The sequence below is a fragment of the Elaeis guineensis genome, chromosome 15, assembly GCF_000442705.2.
Source record: "Elaeis guineensis isolate ETL-2024a chromosome 15, EG11, whole genome shotgun sequence".
NCBI lineage: Eukaryota > Viridiplantae > Streptophyta > Magnoliopsida > Arecales > Arecaceae > Elaeis > Elaeis guineensis.
The window spans coordinates 55,914,016-55,936,715 of record NC_026007.2 but is presented as its reverse complement, the minus strand read 5'-3'; the positions used below and the strand labels follow the sequence as shown (position 1 = coordinate 55,936,715).

The following is a 22,700-nucleotide window of genomic DNA, read 5'->3' as shown; positions in this document are numbered from 1 at the left end:
TAACTACATCAAGTTTAAATTTTTTAAAGTATCTACCATGATCTATACATATTTGTTTAAATTTTTGATGTCTTGCTCTTGAAGTATGAATAAAGAAACTATATTTCTAATTTTTACAATAACATCTTAAACCATATCCATATCCTATTAAATAAAGAGATTTAAAATATAGTTTACATATCTAATATGCAATAAATTTTTGGTTAGAATAGGATGCAATAAGTCCTTCAATAATATGACAGTAGAATTATTATTATATGTATTATCAAAAATAATAGATATAATTTTATCATTAATACTATATGGGTATGCAGTTTGATAAATAGTGTTAAAAATTTATTGTCTAGAATATGAAAAATCAAAAGTACAAAAAGTAAGAATATATTTATTTAATAGTCAATCATTATCAATATAATAAGTAATAACAATAAGAAAATAATAATTACCAACAGATGCTATCAAAATATCAGAAGTTAATGATATTTTTGAATTTAGGACAAAAAGAGTTCCAATTAAATTTTGTTTCATTGGTAAAAAATTAGTTATAGCTACTCTTCTAAATATTTGTCTACTAGTTCTCTTATAAGCAGGTCGTAGAACTAATTGAACATACTTTTCAAAATTAAAAGACTCATATAAGCTAAAAGATAATTCATCTTTAACCATTCATTTTACTAGTACTTTCTTTTGATTTTCATGATTATATACAAACTTACCTACAAAATTATCTCTTTATGTATTAAGGGTGCTTTGAAGATGACCATCACTTATCATATGGCTCTTTTGATATCTCTTCAAATGGCCAGTTCTCCCACTACTAGTATAACTATATAATTTGATATTTTTTTTATATTTTACTTTTAAAACTCCATCTATCATGATTCTTTCAAAATCATTCGATACAGCACTAGTCCTCTTATGGAAAGAAGAGGCAGAGCCTTGACCTTCGACATTAATTTCAGAGGGAGCAGGAACAGTGGTTTCTTCTCCCTTAGAAATTGGAAGAATATCAAAATGACTCTTATCAAAAGATATCATATCTAAATAAGAGTTATACAAATAGAAAAAATTACCCAAATGGAGAAATTGAGTAGAGATAGGTGGAGATTTATGAGCTTCCTCTTATGCTCCTCAGGACCTCAACAGGGACCTCTAATTCTCCAATAAGTGGACTAATCCTCCTCTTATGTGGTACTTGAACACTTGCTAATTGCTAATTACTAAATATTGAATGTTTGCTAAATATTACTAGAAGAGAAGGAGGAGTAGTAGCGGAGAAGGAGAGAAAAATTGATTTGGTATGATGAAAATGAAAGAGGGGGGGCTATTTATAGGAATCCTAATATTTTTATTTTCTTAAATTATCTCTAAAATTAGCCGTTTTATAACTATTAGAGATTAAAATGGTAAAAAAAAATTAATTATTATCCAATCTAAAAAATAAAAAAAAAATAAATTAGCCATTACGGATCGTGCCTGACCAGTAACGGCATTAAATGGGCCATGCCTAGCACGGCCCCTAGAGGCACTAAATGGATCGTGCCTGGCACGGCCCATAACAGGCTTAAATAGGCCGTGCCAAGCATGATCCATTTGGACTACTTTTTATAAAAAAAGAAAAAAAAGAGACCATCCATCAGGCCTATGTGCTGTCCATCAGGCTCACGGGCTTGACGGACCAAGTGCCATGCCTGGCATGGCTCGCCAAACCCTAGGCCCAGGGCCTACTTTAAAGAAAAAAAGAACAGAAAAAAAAAGGACCGTCCATTAGGCTTGCGGACTGGATGGGCCACATGCTGTGCCAGACACGGCCTGCCAAACCCTGAGTCTAAAGCCGTATTAGGCTGGGGTTTGGGCTAAGTGAACTATGCCTGGCATGGCCCGTTTACCAAACGAGCCGTGCTTGGCACTGCTCATTTAGACCCTAGCCTGGGGGCCTAGGCCGGGCCATGCTAGGCACGGCTCAGTGCCCATGACTACCGATCTATAAAAATTCTTTGTGCACCGCGAGCGATGTGAAAAATCCAACGTGAAGCGCATCGATTTATGTGATTGATCTATATAGCCACTGCTTTCCAACACGCATTTAATACCTACAGTTCTGCTTTTTCGTTTAAAAATTTTATATGACGAAAATACCCATGTCATTTAGAAAAATTATGATATCCTGTGATATATTATGACTTCTTACATGCAGGATGTTATAATATGGCTTAAAAAATTATAACATCCCATAGTATATTATAATATCATGCGTCAAATTATAACTTTCTATATGCAAAATGTCATAATATGGTCTGGGATGTTATAATATAGCGTGGGATGTTATAATATAGTGTAGGATGTCATAATATAGAAGAGATATTTTTGTCTAATTACTTTTCAATATGCATTTAATGTCTATAGTTTCTTTTTTTTATTTAAAAATTTTGAATGACGAAAATATTTCTACTCTTTGAAAAAAATTATGGTATTTTGCATCAAAATTATGACTTCTAAGGTATCATAATTTTTTTAAAAAATAAAATATTTTTATCATTCAAAATTTTTAAATAAAAAATAAAATTATATATTTTAAATATATATTAAAAAATAATAATTATATTAATTAATTATATAAAATAATATATTTTAAAAAATCATCCGCGGTGCATAAAGAATTTCCCTTTCAAGATATCCCGAGTTCGTCGGGCCTAAGGCCGGTCAAGACGAAGATAGATCAGAACCGAGAAAAATTTTCCATCTGCATAAAATATCTTTGCCATCCTGGCTTTCACATGGGCTTGTTTTCGAATTCCCTCGTGCTTTCGATTTTTTATTGTAAAAACAAACGCAGCACGGACTGCGAGAGGCTCCTAATAGCGATGTAGTATTCCGAAGCGAGATAAAATTAAAAATAAAAAAAAGAGAGAAAAATAGAAAAAAGGGTCCGAAAATGACTGAATACGTTGCTTCTCTCGGTACTGTCAGCCCAGCAGGCCAGCACCATGCTCCTCACGCTCGCCTTCGTTCACATACTTAAAGAAGATGAGAGAATATCCCGCCGTTCGTGCTGAGAGCCCACGAAAAAAAAAAAAAAAAAGAGCACCCCACCCTTCTCATCTTCTCATCGTCCAGATCTTGTCGCATTTGTCGCCCCAACGCAGAGTTCGACAAAAGGGGGAACGGCGATGGACGTTTCAGGGGCCCCAACGCAGAGTTCGACAAAAGGGGGAACGGCGATGGACGTTTCAGGGGGGTCCTGTCTCGTCTCGGTCATCTGCTAGCTTTCGTCCTCGTCTTCGTGCTCCTCTTCATCCTTGGAATCCTTAAAGGTAATAGACTCCCCCTCCCTTTCCCTTCCTGCCATTACCCAATCTCTCTCTTTTTCTTTTTTTTTTTGGGAGTGAAGTATGTTCCATTCTACATCCTTCTTTCAGCGGTTGTCATCGCGCCGATTGTATTCGTCACAGTGGTGGTCGGGAACGCTACCTTGATCATCGGGCTGTACCCTTGTCACGTCGTCTGGACTTGTTACTGTATCGTGAGGTCTCCCTCCACTTGAAATCCCTCCCCATCTTCGTTTTTTTTCTTCTGTCTCTCGTTCTGCGCAACAAAATCACTTGGATTACTTCAATTCATATCGGATGACCGAGGGATCTGAGACGTTGGATTCTGGGATGGCAGAACGAAGAAATTCGGATCGGTGCCGAAGGCTCTTATCCTGCTATTAATGCCGGTTCCCATCGTTCTCTGGCCCATCTCCGCGGCGATTGGGACTGTCTTGACGGGAATAGGATTTGGAGTGGGCCAGCCGCTCATGGCAACCTTTGAGGTCGTCGGAGAAGGAGTCGACAATAAGTTGGTCAGGTGTTTCACGGTGCGATCTCGTGAATCCTTTCTCACAAAATTCTCTTTCTTTTCTCTGATACTCTTTCCAAAATAAAAGAAAATAAAAACAAAAGAAAGAAAAAAAAAAAAGCTCCCGGAGAATCTGTTAGATTTACATGAGGTTGGGGTTGTATTTGGATGGATGGCTTACTTTTTTAGGACGGTACCTGGGACTCGATCAAAAGAGGGTGTACCATTGTGCGTGATTTTAAGGACATTTGCTTCCACTCTTACTTCTCAGTCATGGATGGGTTACTCGAGGCGAGGGGCGAGACGATCATGAACATGAGGTACTTTTCCTCTTTTACCTAGACCGATATATGACTCGACCGACTCCTAGAAGCTTGGAAGAAGTGCAGTGTGGAATGATCCATCTATCAAAATGTTCTCTTTTTTCACCATACAAGTTATCTCCCGACTTTTCTGTGACATCCTTGCATATGACTCGAATTGCACCCATCTTTACATTTTATTTTAGCTGCAGAGTATTTTTATATTGATCCAGATAATGGCTTATGGTTATATTGATAGGCAGAGCATGTCCTGATGTTTTAATGTGTCTGTTGTGATCTAGCATCAGTATTTGTGGAGAAATAATTTTAAGTTTTCCTAAAATGTAGGATATGTACTTTCTTTATCTTTAATCAAAATTTTAGGAATCTCAATGAACCTGAGCCGCACAAGCGTGTGTTACGTACGGCAGCAAAGAATAACCTCTGGTAGTTACATGTGTATCAATGAATATACCTGTGCGTGTTCTCCGAAGGTTATTTCTTTGCTGCTTTATGAAACTTGTTCTTGAGTTTGTCCTTTAAACACATACGCGCAGAAGGACACACTTTATGAGCTTTGAATCAAGATCTGTAGTTCCCACACTAGTTGGTTGTTCGCATAATAGATTACAAATTTTTGGTGACATGTAGGTTATCACAGATACCGGGATGCTTATTGGCAGGGATCGTGGGTCTTCTTATTGATGTGCCTATGCTTAGCCTCATAGTACTTTACAAAGTTCCCATCATGCTGTACAAAGGATGGAGGCAGTTGATCCGAGATCTTATTGGACGTTCAGGTCCATTTCTTGAAAGTGTTTGCATTCCCTTTGCCGGACTTTTAATTTTGTTATGGCCTATAGCAGTTGAATTGACTGCTGCAGCTGGAATTCTTTCAAGCTTTGGTCTTGGATGCTATGCTGCTGCTGTCGCATACCAGGTATAACTTAAGTCAACAAAGTTGTGCAGCCTAATCGTCTGAAATATCTTATAGAGTACATATAAGTGGGCATCATCTTTCACTTATTTATTGTTTTTTTTTTTTTTTCCATAACTCATTCTAATCATTGTTAACCTTCTTCCTCTTAGGAAGATTCTACAATGAGTGGCATACTGTATACCATATCTGTGATATCTACATTTGATGAGTTCACTAATGATTTTCTCTACATGAGAGAAGGATCTTGCTTCCCAAGGTATATTCGATCCCCTGCGATTTTCCTGCAAATACTGCCATATTATGCTTTTGCATTGGCTATATTTACATTAGCATCTCTTTCTGAAAGGAAACTGACATTGTGCCTGCAAGGCACTTTCATCCACAAATATTCCTTACTTCTCAAAATATATAAATATCTTGTCTTATGCTGCCATTTTATCACCAGATTTGCTTTTTATGTTGCAATAAAATTGGATTGGTTGCTGTTGGTATGAACACAAAATACATGGACCTCTAGGATTTAGCAACGGGATGAGGCAGCACATCCCCATTAGGATGGACATATCTGGGGTGCTCTTAGATATAACTTTTAAGACATCGATTGCAGCAGTATTTAGCAATATATGATTTTTCTGTGTTCACATGGTGTTTTTACTTTCTGTACGGCTTTTAAAGCATTTGTGTATGTGGACAGCCAGACCCAAGTATCGCAAGGCTGTTCTTTCTCAGTCGCCATCACTTCCAATAAAGCGGGTTCCAGAGCAGTCTGATTTTACTCCTTTGCAACGCCCACTGATAAAGACAGCTTCAATGAAACTGCAAGAGCTAAAAGCAGTAGTGGTGAGAAGCTCAAAATTGCCCCTTCGTCTCACTACTTGTTGATCATTGCTAACTTGTGGTTCACATGCTCAGATATGGGACAACTTTTTCAAGGGATGTGATTATCTGGGGAAAGAGCTTGTTGGAGCTGGTGCCATCTTGGTATCAGATCTGGAGGCCTGGAAAAATTCAAAGAACAAGATACTTAACATAGGGCTTCCTTCCTATGTATTTCTGCAGTGTTTTCTCCGTTCCATTAAGAGCGGTTCTGCTGGTTTTGTCATGCGTATTAACAATTACCCTTATTTGTTATGCATTAAATGGAGCATGCTGCAACAATTATCAGATGCTAAATTTGAAATAACTTTCTTATACTTGCTGCTATCAGGTGATGATGTTGAACTGACAAGCATTAATAGGCCAGAGGGAAGAATTTTTGACTGGCTTTTTGAGCCCATGCTTCTTCTGAAAGAGCAGATTAAAGCTGCAGATCTACAACCAACAGAAGAGGCGTACCTTTGCAAGTTGGCTCTTTATTGTGGTGATGCTCAGAGATTAGCTGCATGGCAAAATGTTGGAGTTCCACCAGCTGACGAGGTTAAACGAGCTCAGCTGGAGGGCCTAAGTAGAAGGTACCACAATCTCCTCTTTTTACCTGAACTTACATTTCCATTAATCTTGAACTGATCCCAAAATGAAGATTATAACATTTGAACTATGGGGTTGCTGTGTCATGCTTTGCATCAGAAAGAACTCAATGCTCACGCAAAATGGTTGCTGAAATTGTGAAATTAACACTATCAAAATAACACCATCTCCGACTTATAAAAGGACTTCTTAATTACACTTTGGGAGAAAAACATAAATAATATTGTAGGGATATTAAGTTTGAGGAATCGAATCTCAAGCAGCAGAATTCTGCTGCTTACTATGTTTCTAACCAGAGTTTAGAGGAATCACACTTCAGGTCACCCAAGGCGTCTTGGTGATCGTTTTTCCAAGAAAAGAAGGCATGTAGAAAGATATCTGTTTCAATCTAAAAAACACTCCCATGGATTCTAGGGTTCCTCCACTTAAGCTTGTTCCTAGTTGGAATAGAATTGTGAAACATCAGCAGAAAAATCTTGTCATGCCCCCAACCCCAGAATCACAATTCGAGGGCATGACAATGCTGCGTACTCACAAGGGCTGGCCTTATAAGCATGTAAGGAATACCTCCTGTCAATGAATTCAATATAACTGGAAAATTATACAATTCACCTACAGGCAATCGTAAATATTAGAACAACTATTAAACCAAAATATCGCATATATCATGCGCACAATCTCAATATATAACAGAGTTCTTCTAAATTTTACAATCCACAACTTTTAGCGTTTAAGTTATTTATACATAATCCAGAAAACACTATATTATGGCTACAATAATCAACTAGATCTACTATCTACTAGAATGGCCTTGCCTCAGATACTTCCCCAAAATGCTGATACTAGTCTAGCCTCTAGTGCTTGGATTTAAAAAAATAGGTAAAGATTATAAGCTTCACCACTTAATAAGTAACAAGGACATAGAACTGGATCAAGCCATATCAAGTAATTTAGCTCGGCTAAATTATACCAAGAATGATATGTCCGCACAAGTAAAGCTTATAACATTTTCTTTCAATAATATCCACATATTGAAACAAAGCATGTCAGCTCAATAAAATCAACAGAATGAAACGATACATATAATCAGAGTAATATAATTTATCCAATCTCATGATCAACTAATTTACATTTATATATTAGTATGTATAACCATGTATGTGTATCTAGTTTCTAGTTGTCACTCTATAGCCAATGACTATAGCCGCACTTGACCCCTATGGCGTAGGACACTCCACATTTAACCCCTGTGGTCTGCATCACTAGTAATCAAATTCTAAGAATAGTGATCACATGGCCGCACTTTATCCCTGTGGCTTGGTCACTTCAGATTAAACCCATGTGGTCTGGATCACATAATCACATTCCGGATCTATATGTAATCATGCTGAGAGTCAGGTAATGCACAATATAAATAAATAAATCTTCCTTTCATTTTCAATACTACCCTTGATCCCATAACATGTTTCAATCATGCAATTAATTAACAGATTTTTTGTGATAAATCAAATTTCATAATATTATGAAATTTTATATACAGTCTTATTTTGGAATCATGGTATCTGTTTGCATAATTAATCTTAAATCAATATTACAAAGTGTAAATGTTATTTACCTCATAGTTGTCACACCCAAATAATCTAGTCACCTCTTTGGGGTTCCTCAGGATCTAATAATCCAAAACCATATGCATGTGTTAAATCAGTCGCACGATAATATTTTTTTAGTATTAATTTCTAAAAATCCCCAAACTTTCACAAAATTTCTATCTAAAGTTTTCAAAAATTCTAAAACCCTAGTTTTTACACTAATTATCATTATAATGGGGGAATTGAGCCACTAACCTTTCCTTGTATCCTATCAAAGGGTGGGGGCAAGAGCTGACATAGTAAACACCCCTCTTGGGGTAGCTCACACACAGAGAGAGAGAGAGAGAGACATGGATAAGAAAAAGTCCCTTTGTCTTTTGCCTACCACACGCTTGCACACACATCATGTTGGGAAGAGAGAGAGAGAGAGAGATGGTGGAGGAGAAGGAACAAGGTGTAAGAGGGGACAGTGAGCGCTCACAGAAGAAGGAAAGATGCAGAAGCGAGGAGATGAGTAGTGCTTATGGGAAGCAGGACACACATGGGAGAGGGTGAGAGAGCACAAGGGAGAGATGGGGCAATAGAGGTGAAGGAAGAGGCAATGGAACGGCGTGCAGGCATTGGGAGGGGTCTGGGAACGTGTGAGAGAGACAGAGAGAGAGAGGGCATGAGGGAAGAGAGCATGAAAGAGAGGGGCTTGGGGGTAGTGCGAAATTCTTTGTGCATCGCGCGTGGTGCAGAAAACTGTGCACCATGCGCGGTGATTGGATCACGCACGGGGCCGCGAAAAAAAAAAAATTTCCGCGCTCGTCTCCATCCCCGTGCATGATCCAATCACTGCGTGCGGTGCACAAAGAATTCCTCTGGGGGTAGTATTACATGGAATAGGGGATTCGTGCCCTGTTTCAGTCCTAAGAAAACATGGTCATCGTCTTAACAGGTAGGCCCTGATTTGGTTGGGCCGATTGGGTTACAATTGGGCCGGAGTATCACAATTCTCATAAATAAAGAAACCTATGTTTCCAAAGTTAGCAATCCTAATGCCACTCAAACTATTATTAAAAAGTAAAATAAACAAACAGAAGTAAAACCCCTATGGAGTGTAAGACTCTTGCATAGAGGAGACTCCTGCTTGGAGGACTCCTATATGAAGCCAAGTACCTGAGTACCAAAATTATTTCATGGTGGTCTAGGAATCACTTATTCGTGATTGTTATCATGATCCTTGGCCTATATATTGTTTATTTTGTATTTTAGATGCAGCTTCTTGCATTACACCTTACCTTATGAAGCCCATGTTTTTCACCAAATAATTTAATGCCTACTCTCCTATCTAGTTGCTTCCCAAGTTCAGGGCATCCTAGAGTATTGCATGAAGCCCCAATAGTACAACAGATAACTTTTTCATGTGCTAGTAAAATTGGAGATATGGACTTAGATAAGAATTTATCATTAGTATTTCATCATGAACAATAGCAATGCACTTGGTCATATATTTAAATTCTTTAAATATATTGTTGGTTTGGCAGTGTTTGGCGTCTTAGATCCTCTCACTGGATTTTGGAGTTCATGGATGTATTTTAGATTATCACAAACTGTTCACACTGTTAGCAGTATGTTATCATTAGATAGGTTTTGCTGTGGAGCAAAACTCTAAATTCTGAATGTTCTTGTTTGCCATGAAGCCTGCAAGGGCTAATTGGCAGGCTGGGAGACCTAACTTGTTAGTCAAGTTTATGCAACCAAGAGCAACACTTAAAGATTTGCCAAGAACTGGAAAGAAGATGAAGACAGTGGATGACCAGGTTTAATACAAAGAATTATGGCCATATCTGAGGCAAAAACTATAAAACCAACTGGGCCTGTGCTTATGCATGCTAATGACACATAACCATATCATAGTTTTTTTTCCAGCATTGTTATTGGATATCTGCAATTTGGTAATGATCTTAAACAGAAGCTGATAGATAAGCATTTTGCTAATGGACATATAACCAATCAGAAGAGAGGTGATAAGTTCACTTCTGATTGCCTGATTGGAATCTCTCTCCCTCTCTCTCTCACGCACGCACCCACATACATGCTTGCTTGCCCTTGTGTATGAAAACCCACTTCAGTATCTAACAAGTCTGTCTACAACAGGTTGCAAGGCTTCAGCCTGACCCTTTCAAGGATGCCAACCTTCCGGCGACGGTTTGCGGAAGTTGTGGAGGCACTATTGCAAGAAGCCAGGCAGAGATCAAAGCAAAACTTTAATGGCATAGAGCAAGCCTTATAACTATCACCTATTGATAGGATAGTTGAGGTAGCTTCCGTATATCTTATTGTAGATTTACTGTTCATTTAGTTCTTTTATAATTTACATTCTTATGAAATTTCCATGTTTCATTTTCTTTTCTTCTTCCTTCATCAAAATAGCGGCACCTTGAAGTATATGCCCATTTGGTTCATCAATGCAATTTGTCGGTTTGATTAATAGTGCTATTGTCATCCCTTTTTCCATAATGCTGTTCTTATCTTTATTTATCTGTGGATTGAACGGTGAAAAATAGAGAATTTTGGGTATTTATGCCAAACAAAATGTCTGACTCGAGGTTTTTAACAGCTGAGATAGAGGTCATTTTGGTGATTGATCATGGCTGATGAACCAAGATCTCAGTTTAACTCAGCTGAGATGGAAGGTTGGGATTTTTTTGGAAAGGCCCAATTTTTTAAGAGATTTTGGCTGATATTTGAGAACCAAGACATCAAAATCTTGGTCAATAAGTCAATTTTTGAAATATATTAATTAAAAAAAAATCTATTCAAGGAGGTAAAAAAGTGATTGAACAATGTCAGTTGACTATGTAATATCATATTGGCTGATATCTCAGGATTTATTGGTTTATATCAACCGGGATAATAAGGGCCGATTTTTCTATATGTCATATTGGGGAGTGCCTGATGTGGATACAAACTAAGATATGAAAGCCTTTGCTTCACTTCTTGTTGGAGGGAAGCCTAGAAGGAAGTACATTTCAAGGAGCAGTGAATGAACTATCTAGGGAGTAAGGTTATTGCGCCACATGCTACAATTACAGTCACATTATGTGGTTTCAATCATATTACTAGAGATTTATCCTCCCTTTTCTTTGTTTTATTCACTATTCTTTTCTAGGCATCTTATTTCATTTTGGGGATGTTGTAATATGGATTCAGCATTGAAATGATGAACTGTGAAACACCTATGTATTTTGCAGGTATGGTGAGAAGTGCAACTGGGGCATGCTGATGTTACCTGGATGATTGTTCTTATAGTTCCTGTAATTTATGAATGTTTTCCATTGTTAGTAAGGATTCTGCACATAATCAAAGATGTCTGTCAGAAATATGTATGTCGGATTAGTGAAATACCATATTCTTGTTGTAATGAAAGTGGCTTGATAGGGAGTTACTCGAGCTTAATGCTCTCATAAATTTTCATATCTTAAGAGTTTAGATTGATACGGTGCACGCAAGTTTTCTAAGAAATAGATGTGAGCGGGAGATGGGAGGAAAAAGCTTCTTGTTTTAATTTTTCTTGAGATACGTGATAACCATCTATTGCACTCAACATTTTTCTTTTCTTGCAAAGATTTTTATCATGCTAGGTTCGTCTGGAAAAAATTAGCTGTGCATGTAACTCATGGCCCAAATATGAAAATTATATGAGATTTTACCATCTGCCGGCTATACTAGCGTTCTATATTTTTCAATAGCTTTTCGGTCAATTTTGCCATTCTCCGCACAATGTTCTTCTTTCCGGCAAATTTTGTGCCGATCGCCTGCTCCCTTCAGATTTTGGCTCGGAGGTCTGTTGCTTTTAAGGAATACGAAAATGTAACCGTTGTTGGTGTTGCTTAACCTTTTTGTCCGTTTTCAAATTATAGGATGAAAATCTAATAAAGATAAACTTAGGGGAGGTTTTTATAATTTATCCTATTACTTATATCAATATTTTTCTAATCCAAATATAGGTATAAAATGGATGTAAATCAAGATTCTTAGCAAAACTAATTTTTTTTAAAAAAAATATTAATTTTATAATTATAAAAGATAAGAATATGATATACTATCTAGATCACGTGTGATGTACTGATTATTAAGGATCTAAGATATAATTATCATATACACATAGAGATCAACTTAATTAAGAGTTCAGGTTATCGATCCAATCAGTTTTGTACTAAAAATATTAAAAATTAAATATAATTAAAATAAAATTTATATTCTAAAATTATTATATTTTCTTGCATCGAATGCCATCGTTGCTCTTTAATTGCAGCATAAATAAAAAAATGATAACAAATTATTTATTTTTATAAAGATAGCTAGAAAAATTATATACAAGTGTAGGAATACGTAAAAGTTACTAATATTTTTAAATATCTCTAACCATAAAGTTCTGAAAATATCATAAAAAATAAAATAAAATATATTTATTTTTATCAAAGAGAAAAAGATCTATTCTATAAACAAATCAAAATGCATAATATTACAGTATATCAATTGACAGCTTAACAACGTGAATAGATATGAATAAGAAAAACAAACTACCAATATAAAGTAGCAATTGATATTACAGGTTGGTGGTTTGAGCATTTGTCACTAAGTAAAATATCATTGATTTGAATTTTTAAGTGTAAAGGTCAATTAGATGTGTTTCTAGATTCGGATTCAAAAAATCTCTGTAATCCAAATTACCATCCAGGTCCAGCCAGATTTTATAAATAGATATTCAGATACAGATCCGATTGAATACCAGAATTTGTATTCAAATCTGATTTGATCTAGATATAAAAATGCATTCGGAAGTAGATATCTCAATCTAACTTACAAGAATTTCTATTCGAATCTTCAAAACGGATTGGACTTTTGTTGCCCAAAAAGATAGCAACTTAAGAAGGAGGATAAATTGAGTTCTTTAAAAATTTTAACTAAATTAAACCTTAAGCAAATATGTGCTTTAATCTAAGCTAATTTATGTCTTTGAGATGTATATAATGCAAGCAATTGGGAATTGAGATAACAAAAGTAAAGTAAGAATGTAAAGCAAGAATTCCAAACAAGCATACAAAGCACAATGCAAAGATAAGAATTTTATAGTAGTTTGGTACAACTCCGTATCTACATCCACTCTCCAAGCTCTCCTTGAAAATTTCACTATAATCAACCTGATTATAGTGCGTTTATTTTTTCGGACTCACAAATAAATCTCATTGGTTTTTAAGATCACCAACCAAAATCTTGCACCGATTGTTTTTCGGGCTCACAATCAATCCAGTTGGTTTTACAGACTCACCAACCAAAATCTACAATGTCTAATTTCGGACTTGGATGGATCTAATTCTCAAGTTTTTTTCCTCAAAAAAATTTGTAAAGAAACAAAAATACAAGATATGAATTTCAGCACACAAAAAAAAAATATAAACTCTTTGAAGCTTGGCAAAGTGGCTGTTGAATTACTCTTTTGAAGCTTGACTTCTCTTCAATTGATACTTGAGAAGATGGAAAAGATATTGAAGAAGATCACTCTTTGAAGGCTTTCAAAACAGTGCACTAAATCCTCTTTTTTCTTCTTTTTTCAATAGTTTTCAATAAAGCTCACTCAATATGAAAGTTTTCCTCTTTAATCTACTTAATCTATCTTCCTAAATGATTCTTTAGCTTTTTATAGGCGGAAAATGCTTGAGAATGAGTTTTGGTCATTAGAAGGGCTGAAATAGCCGTTAGAAATAAAAAACTAGCCATTAGAGAAGTGTAGAAAAACTAGTCGTTAGTGCAGTCCCAAACCACGAGTTGACTCGATTTTCATTTAGAGTCAACTCAATTTTTGAGTCGACTCAATTTTCATTTTGAGTCAGCTCGATCTTAGACATACAGAATTTAGCTTTCTGTCCTGCGAATAGAGTTGACTCGTCTACATGCCAAAACTATGTGCCTATACCAAAATGTGCCAGAGTCGACTCCTTTATCATATGAGTCGATTCAAAGGTTTGAACTTGAATTTTCTCATTTGAATTACTTTTGTTGCGGCCAACTCCCTGTTGTCTATCGTCGGTGATGAGCACCTGCAAAACAACATCCTCACAGACCAAAGTTGTATCTGACGAAGACCCTCCAATGCTTAAGTCAGAGTGAAAATTGGTGAACAATAGATTTGAATATCGAAAATAGCAGAGCTCTGACTCAAAAGTGTCTTACCGATGCTGTTCACTTACCCTCTCTTTTATAGGTGATTCTGATGTAACCGTCGAGCACATGGTCCCGCTTTTTATGGCGCTAAATTATCAGGCCATAATTATGGAGTTAGTGGGTCGTTAACTCTCACTAATTATCACGATACGTAGTCGATAACCGCTTATAACGGTTATAGTATATTGAGCAAATTGGCCGACTATATGTCGATAATAATGATATATTGGTAGAAGGTCCGAGTAAACCATCGACTAGTAGTTCTGATGTGCCGACGGTCTTGGGTCGGAGGTTATTCAAGTTATCCGCTATTGATCGGTAGTAGTCGAATGTCAGTCAGTGTGATTTATCTAGTCAGCCGATGCATAGTTAAAGTTGTATGTGCAATCGGTCGACTTTTATTGAGTTGAAATGGGAGATTGGTTGACTTGAGTCGGGGATCGATTGACTTACTCCAACAGTTGCCCCCCACTCCCAAGTCCAAGATGATCTGACGTGTGCCACCATGTGGTTTTGTCATGTTGGACGAAGGGAGTCATTTCGTGTCATATCGAACTCCGATTTGGTCGCTAGTTTCTTCAGGATGTGAGCATCGGCTGTTTTGTCATTTCGATGCATACAGAATCATCATTAAACTGTCATATTAATAGGACGATTTGATATCGGACGTCAGTGTCAGACGTCATTTCGGAAAGACGATTCGGTGCCAGATGATATGATTCTGATAAGTAGATCTTTGCCACATGTCCGAATATTATTGGGTCGGAGCTGTTCTCGCAGATAGTGATGACGTGGCTCAATCTGGAGTAGATACGTTGAATCATCTGATCAATGGTCAGCTCAGATGTCACCACGTGTCAACATCTGATGAGATTTTGATTTGAATGCTTCGATCCTGGCCATTGAGAAATCCTATATATATAGGATCGCTTTCAGCCAACTTTTTACTTTTCATTTATCTTCTTTGCTGTGGAAGCTCTGCCAGAGGATCGTCCCAGCATTTGAAGACTTTTCTTTCTTCCTCGTCTTCTTCTTTGAGTTTCAGGTTAAGTTCTTTGTCTTCTTTGAATCATTTTTCGTCTCCTTTAGTTTTCTTCTCTTCGATGGCTAGGGGTTCCTTCTCTCAGGATGCGATATTGCTCCCAGAGTCGATCGACATTTGATTTCAAAAGTAAAGAAGTTTCCACTTTCGGGCTCGATGGAGAGTCGTCAGTCGGCCTCTGCATATCTGAGCCATTCGACCCTTGACTCATGACCACAATATTGATGCCACCTGTGGGATTGCCTCCTATCCACACATACTTCCCCTTGACTGGGGGGCTATGTTGTGGTGTAGAGAGGGCTTCTTTAGTCGCACATCGATTATGAGTCAAGAGAGAATATCTTATATGGATTGGAACCTTCTCTCCCAATGTGAAGTGCCTTTTAAAGGACAAAATCATGAGGCTCTAAATGATCAAAGCCCATTGAAGTCTAAAGGCCCACTGAAGCTTAAAAATGGTCATGAGTCAAAGTAGACAATACCTTACGTATGCGGAGGTGGAGGCATAAGTCAACCATCTGAGCCATTCGACCCCTTGACGCATGACCACAACAACTTTCAAACTTGATCTTTCTTGTCCCAAATACATTCCAAATGATATTGGCATCTTCCAACTTTATTTTTTTTATAATTAGCCATCTAAACTTGTGAAAACTTCTTTTTTTAAATGCTTTGGCTTGACATCTTGAGAAAATTTCTTTCAAAGATAATTTCTTCAATATGAGCATTTGAGAAACCCTACATTCAATCTTGAAACACACAATTAGCAATATTTTTCTCAATATTTTGTGATCATCAAAATCAATCATAGAGTCAATAATCTCTGCCTTTTTTATGATGATAAACTTTGAGTATATGCTCAATAAAAGATATGATGTGTTTCAATTCATTTTGCTAATATGAGTCATAAAGTAACGAGATGAACATATATGAACATACACTCCATGAATGTTTCAATTTATCCAAAAATTTTAAATTTAATGTATTTGATACTAACTTTTATACATATACATATACTCATTTTAAAGTGATCATTTCAAGCAAACATATGAGTATATCATTTAAATTAAGAGCCTTTCAAGCAAATTATGCATATACTCATCATCACTCTCTCCCTTTTTGACAACATCAAAATGCTCAAGAAAAAGGTTAAACAATATTATCAAAATCAATTTAAATCAGTTCATCTCTCCTTTAAAAAATAACTTATCTATTGATTCAAAATATGCTTACAATATTATTTTTTTTCAAAAATTAACTTAAATTTAAATATCAATAGCTCTCCTCCTTTTTGAATGAATATGACTTTTTAATCAGATTTTTAAATAAGTATCTTTAAGCTTTAAAAGGAATAGGATTTTTCAAAGATTTGAATGGTGAAATCAAGCATAGCATTTACTTCAATATTCATTCTTTCTTTTTCTTAATAAAAATTTATCATTTAAATTTAAAAAAAATGTGTATCAAAAATATATCGAGCAAATCAATTGTTCTAACATATAATATTAGAGTAGTTGAGAATTAAATTTCTAAATTCATATCTTAAGCAAAAATAATCTTGATACAAATAATTTTATGAAGATTTCTCAAGATATATCAAAAATTCTGTATTATATTCAGATTTTCAAAAATATTTCAAAATTTGAAGTATGTATCAAAATTATTTCTTAGAGTAAGAAAAATATTTTAAATTCAATTTAGCTCCAATTAATTATCAAGAATGATTGGGCAATCACATCATACAAATCAAATTGAATAAGCACATGATAGCTCAAATTGAGAAAAGTAAAATATAATGATTTGAGAATTTAAGATCAATGTTCATTTTCCTCAACACAAATTAATCAGAATTTTCAATCAAATCAAGATAAAGCATAACATATATTTCTTCCCTTATTTTTTATAATTATTACTGGATAATTTTACTTTTCAACTTTTTTTCCTCTTTTTTCTTTCAAATTAGGCACATTTAACAAGAGTTTAATCTTTAAAATTAGATTTTTTTAGTTTTTTTAAAATTTTCTCCCCCTTACTTTTGCAAACAAGGTCATTTTTCAAGTTTGTTTATGCAAAGTATTTTTCAAATTGAGGTTGATACTAATTAATTATCAAAAGATCAATCTAAGCAAAGTATCAAGAATACAAATATTCATCAATAAATTATCTTTTAGAGATAAATAGTGATTTTTAAAAATAAGTCCATAGAGCAAATAGATCAGGAGAAGCAAAGTATAAATGATCATCAATAAATTTTTTTATTAACTTTTTAAAATAATTTTTTTTAATATTTTCTTCTCCTACTTTTCATAATAAATGCTAGAAATTTATTTTCTCTTGATTCTTCTCCTTTTTCTTTCAAATTGTATATATATATTTTGGAGTATTTTACTCCCTCTTAATTTTATAAACAATGCATAATTTCAATCAAATAGATATACACAAATGTAAGCAACATTAAGCATACTCAATTTTAAAAAAATAAATTTTTATAGATTTATTAAAATATAATTATAATAATTAATCAATATATCAGTACATTTAAAATGCATGAGAGCAACAAATATCAAAAAAATGGATTGTTAGGGATACTAATGCACTAAGAAAGAATTCTAGCATCATGAGTTGACTCCCTAGGTCCAAGAGTCGACTCTTCAATACAAAAAAATAGTTCAAAAAAATTTGATCTAAAAATAATGATTCAAATTGAAGAGGGATCAACAGATAATCAAATCAACATTCAAGAAGGATATTCAAATTGATTTGGGAGATCCAGAATCAATCGTTTGAGGGATATGACAATCAGTCAAATCAAATGAGATCAAATCAAGTAGAAACTAGATGATAGCTCTAAAGATTAAGTTTAACTAGGGGATTTTCAACTCCTTAAGATTCAAACTAAAATGTAATGTAAATCATCAAGCATTAATCACATGATCTTTTATGAATAAAATTTCCTATCTTCAAGTGCTTAATTCATACAATTTTTAGAGAAATTTTAATAATTAAGCATTTTATGAGAGAATGTCAAAATTTTGTTCAATTTGTTATTTTTGTAATCAAATAGATCCACGTACAATCATGCTTCTTTTAATTTAAGTATTCAAGGAATAAAGTGATATGGAGAAGCTAAAAGATTATGCTGAATTTGAAAAGAATTTAAGCTACTATCAATTTAAGTATGATGCATAGAAGAGGGCAAGTTAATTTATAAATTTTGTATAAGATCTATATGTTTGACATTTAGATCACAATTATTGTAAGTATTAATAAATCATCAAAATCAACTAATTAACTAGAATATATTCAGCAAACAATAATGATATAATATGAGAAAAGTTTAGCTTTTACCAAATAACATCACCCATCCAATTTTATTTTCAAGGCATCCATCCACAAAAATTTTTTTCTTTTCATGATTCTTGATACACCTGTAAAATAATTTACTAAATTTTGGTACCCAAGCCATCTTAGATCCATGGGGGTTAAAGCACATAATTCTTTTTGGAATCTAAATTTGTTTGATTAAAGTTTAGCTAATTCTTTTAATATCATATTTAGAAATTTTGTGGTCAACCCCGCACCTACATCTACTCCCCAAGCTCTCCTTAAGAATTCCATTATAATCAGTCCGATTACAATGTGTTGGTTTTTTCAGACTCACAAATAAATTCAGTTGATTTTCGAGATCATCAATCAAAATCTTACACCGATTATTTTTCGGACTCACAATCAACCCAATTGATTTTATGGACTCACTAATCAAAATCTACAATATCTAATTTCGAACTTGGATGGATCTAATCTACCGTAAGTGCAGTCCAGGCCATGAGTTGACTCGATTTTTATTTTAAGTTAGCTCGGTCTTAGACATGCAAAATTCAGCTTTCTGTCCTACGAATGGAGTCGGCTCGTCTCCGAAATAAGTCAACTCAACTACGTGCCAGAACTACGTGCCTGTACTAAAATGTGCCAGAGTCATCTTCTTTACCATATGAGTCGATTCAAAAGTCTGAAATTGAATTTTCTCATTTGAATCACTTTCAAATTTGATTTTTTTTTTATCCCAAATACATCTCAAATAATATTAACTTCTTTCAACTTTATTTTTTTTATAATGAACGATCCAAACTTATAAAACCTTCTTCCTTTAAATGCTTTGACTTGATATTTTGAGAGAATTTTTTCTAAAGATAATTCCTTTAACGTGAACATTTAAAAAATCCTATATTCAATCTTAAAATATATAATTAATAATAATTTTATTTAATATTTTATGACCATCCAAACCAATCGTAAGGCAACAATTTTGTCAGACCGTCTTCAGCCCTATCTCCGAAATATATCCCAAAAAAAAAAGTGCCCGTAAGTATGACTAAATATTCCTAAGAGATGACACACTTGGATTCTATCAAAAGTTTTTTCTTTTTGGTGCATATCAAAGGTATCCGAGGCCGGCTAGGCAGCTTCGCATTCCATTATATCTTTTCCTTGTCTGCTCGTAGAGGGAACTTGAGGTTTCAAATAAGAAAAATTAAATACATGTCCAGAGATACAAACACTGTGAATTTAAAAGCCTAATTGAAATTGTTGGTGTTTCATGGTTTTTACTCTGCAAATTAAGACTCAAATTAAAGGTAACATTTGGACAAAACTTCTGATATTCCTTGCTTTTGTTGCTTTCAAAAGTTCCAAAGATTTTACAAACAACTTAAAAATTAAAAATTAAAAAAAAAAAAAAGAAAGTTCTACCGTGCATGCTCGGTCTAGCTCACCTTTCTTCTTGGGTTTTTAAAAACAAAAACAGAAAATGGAAGCAATAACAAATAGGCTCGAAATTTTTCTGGCACAAATGGCTCATGTAGGAAAACCATCTCCTGATAAACCAGGAGTTAACACATGCGTTCACACTAGAAGATACAAAGAGTAACGAGCACACATCAAAAGCGATTAGAGAAAGTACAATATATCACGAGTACACGGGGCTGCTGTCAGCCGAATGATCATGACTAAAGCAAGACAACTTGTTTATATAAAATAGAGGTGCCCCAAATCAACGACAACGTCCATTCTTAAAATATCGCAACCAAAATCTCCTGCATCTCCATTCCTAAGTGCGCATCCTGCTGTTCTCTACAGCCCTCACTTGATGGAAATAAGGATGCCCCTGAACAATATGAAGAATACCAAGTCAGAATACTAAAAGTAGAATTATATGAGAACAGAATCTGTGCAACAATAAACAAATATTATTTTCTTTTTCATCCTTGAGGATAGAATGCATAATCAGATATAAGAGAATGCTTCAAAAGATAGATCTCTGCTGTTCACTCGACTTTATTTTTTCATAGCATTTTGGTACAGTGGAAACTCCTTGCATTGCAATTTCATTGTTGCTGACATATAATCAAAAGTTTTCTTAACAATGCTTGTACACAACATCCATCCAAGCAGGTAGGCATGTGTTGCATGATAAAATCATTATTCATTCTTCTAAAGACGAGATTAGGGGCTATTTAACAAGTTACTGCACATGTTAGTGCAGGCACAGAGAGGGTAGGTAGAGATACAGCTTACCAAACCAAAAAAAGACTATGCAGCCACTCATTTTGCCTCTAATATGATTTTCTTCTTTCAGTCAAAGTCACTCTTGTGCAACCAATGCCATACAAAAAGCTTCACTCTAGTAAAACAAGCATAACAGACCATGACCGGTAAGTCTTAACTAGGACATGGGGCTGGTTTTGGGCACAACCCTAAAAATTTTCAGCTCAAAAGCCCTTTTTTTTTTCCTTCAAAATTCTGGCCCACACTTGAACCCGAGTCAGCTGAGAGCCCAATAGGGCTGTCCCGGAGAGTGGGGGAGAGAGACAGCGGAGAGGGTAGAGAGAGAGATCAGGTGGGAGAGAGAGGGGGAAGGAATCAAAGGGAAGGAAGAGAAGGGAGGCAAGGGGGGAGAAAAAGAGAGAGAGAAAGAGGAGAGGAGAGGAGAGGAGAGGAGAGAGAGGGGAGAGAGGAGAAAGATCAGGTAGAAGAGGAGGGGAGAGAGTGAGAGAGATTAGAGGGGAGAGAACTGCGAGGGGATCGAGAGAGCAGTGAAGGGGGAGTGAGAGGGAGAGAGATGATATCGAGATGGAAATATGAAGGGAGAGATGAGAGGAGAGAGATAATAGAGAGAGGAGAGAGTAGAGAGGGGGAAGAAAGAGAGAGAGATCGAGGGGGAGAGGAAAGAGGGGAGAGAAATTAAGGAGAGAGGAGAGTATAGGAGCAGGGGAGGGAGAGATCGGGTCAAAGGAGAAAGAGGGGAGAGATTGAGAGGGGGAGAGATCCGGTGGGAGAGAGGAGAGATGGGGGAGAGCAAAGAGAGCATAGACAAAAATGGGAGAGAGATTGAGAGGGGGGAGAGAAAAGAGCAGAGATATTGGATGGGAGAGAGGGTGAGTGGTGACAAAGCAAAAGGGGAGAGAGAGTGGGGGAGGGGGGATGGGAAACGAGGGAGGGTAGGGTTTTTCTCAAACTTGATTCCAGCGTCAAGCTTTAGATTGGGCCCAAGTCAAATTACTTTGAGCCAACTTTTCAACCTCAACCTAACCTGGTATGTCTCAGGCCTAGCCCATGGCTCACTCCGAAATTCGACCAAGCCCACTTCCAGCCCTAGTTTTAACCCATTAGGCTCTAGAGTTCCTTTTGCTATTATTTCTAATGTAGGAATACTTTCTTTGCTAAATGCAAACTTATTCAAAACCACACATCAAAACTTTCTCATCCTTCAATGCACCATATTCTCCCATATAATGAACCTCTCCAACTTTATCACAATTAGTAGTTGTAGCTTCCATCTAAATATAAACATTTACCCCTTGCCATCTTGACTATGGCACATATCCATCCCTATATTACCATCTCTACGATCCTCATCATATGGTAACCGCATCTTATGGCAATTGTCCATTTTTGACCAACTATATGACCCATGAAATAATGTTAGAACTTACTGCAAATTTCTGAATTTTTTCTAAGCCTCGTAAGCATATTCTATGTGGCCACATGTATTGCATCTTTCTTGATTTATCTCTCATTATTCAGTACAACACACCCACGAAGAAATATTAATCGCAATAACAAAGAGGCCTCATTTATGTTATATACGTATATCAACACTAAACTTGCATACAAATAATCTGATTAATCTTTGGACCCTTAACTTCCAAAGTTTTTCATTAATAGTTGAAGACCTTGAAGAGCGAAACTAGAGAGCATGTTCAAGTTCAACAAACTATCAAATTTGGTCTTTACTCTTTAACGGGGTG

At 35.6% G+C, this 22,700-nt stretch overlaps 2 protein-coding genes across 2 annotated transcripts in view; one reads left to right on the top strand and one right to left on the bottom strand.

Moving 5' to 3' along the window:
* Positions 1 to 3,036: 3,036 nt before the first annotated feature.
* Positions 3,037 to 11,576, top strand: LOC105058038 (uncharacterized membrane protein At3g27390). Its single transcript, XM_073249435.1, has 12 exons — positions 3,037 to 3,186; positions 3,237 to 3,314; positions 3,420 to 3,528; positions 3,667 to 3,859; positions 4,030 to 4,160; positions 4,794 to 5,082; positions 5,232 to 5,338; positions 5,781 to 5,922; positions 5,995 to 6,187; positions 6,290 to 6,533; positions 10,281 to 10,443; positions 11,378 to 11,576. The coding sequence occupies exons 1-11, from the start codon at positions 3,171 to 3,173 to the stop codon at positions 10,414 to 10,416; spliced, it is 1,638 nt and encodes a 545-aa protein (XP_073105536.1). The 5' UTR covers positions 3,037 to 3,170; the 3' UTR covers positions 10,417 to 10,443; positions 11,378 to 11,576.
* An 8,676-nt stretch (positions 11,577 to 20,252) lies between these two features.
* Positions 20,253 to 22,700, bottom strand: part of LOC105058039 (casein kinase II subunit alpha-2) — a 31,946-nt gene continuing 29,498 nt past the window's right edge. Inside the window, exon 10 of the mRNA XM_010940811.3 lies at positions 20,253 to 20,557. Within this exon, the coding sequence (XP_010939113.1) occupies positions 20,501 to 20,557 (57 nt within the window). The 3' untranslated portion in view covers positions 20,253 to 20,500. The remainder of the gene's footprint in view (positions 20,558 to 22,700) is intronic.

Excerpts from the sequence above, each read along its gene's own strand:
- LOC105058038 (XM_073249435.1), top strand. Across the intron at positions 3,529-3,666 it reads ACTTGTTACTGTATCGTGAG|AACGAAGAAATTCGGATCGG; the intron begins GTCTCCCTCCAC and ends CTGGGATGGCAG. Across the intron at positions 5,923-5,994 it reads AAGAGCTAAAAGCAGTAGTG|ATATGGGACAACTTTTTCAA; the intron begins GTGAGAAGCTCA and ends TCACATGCTCAG.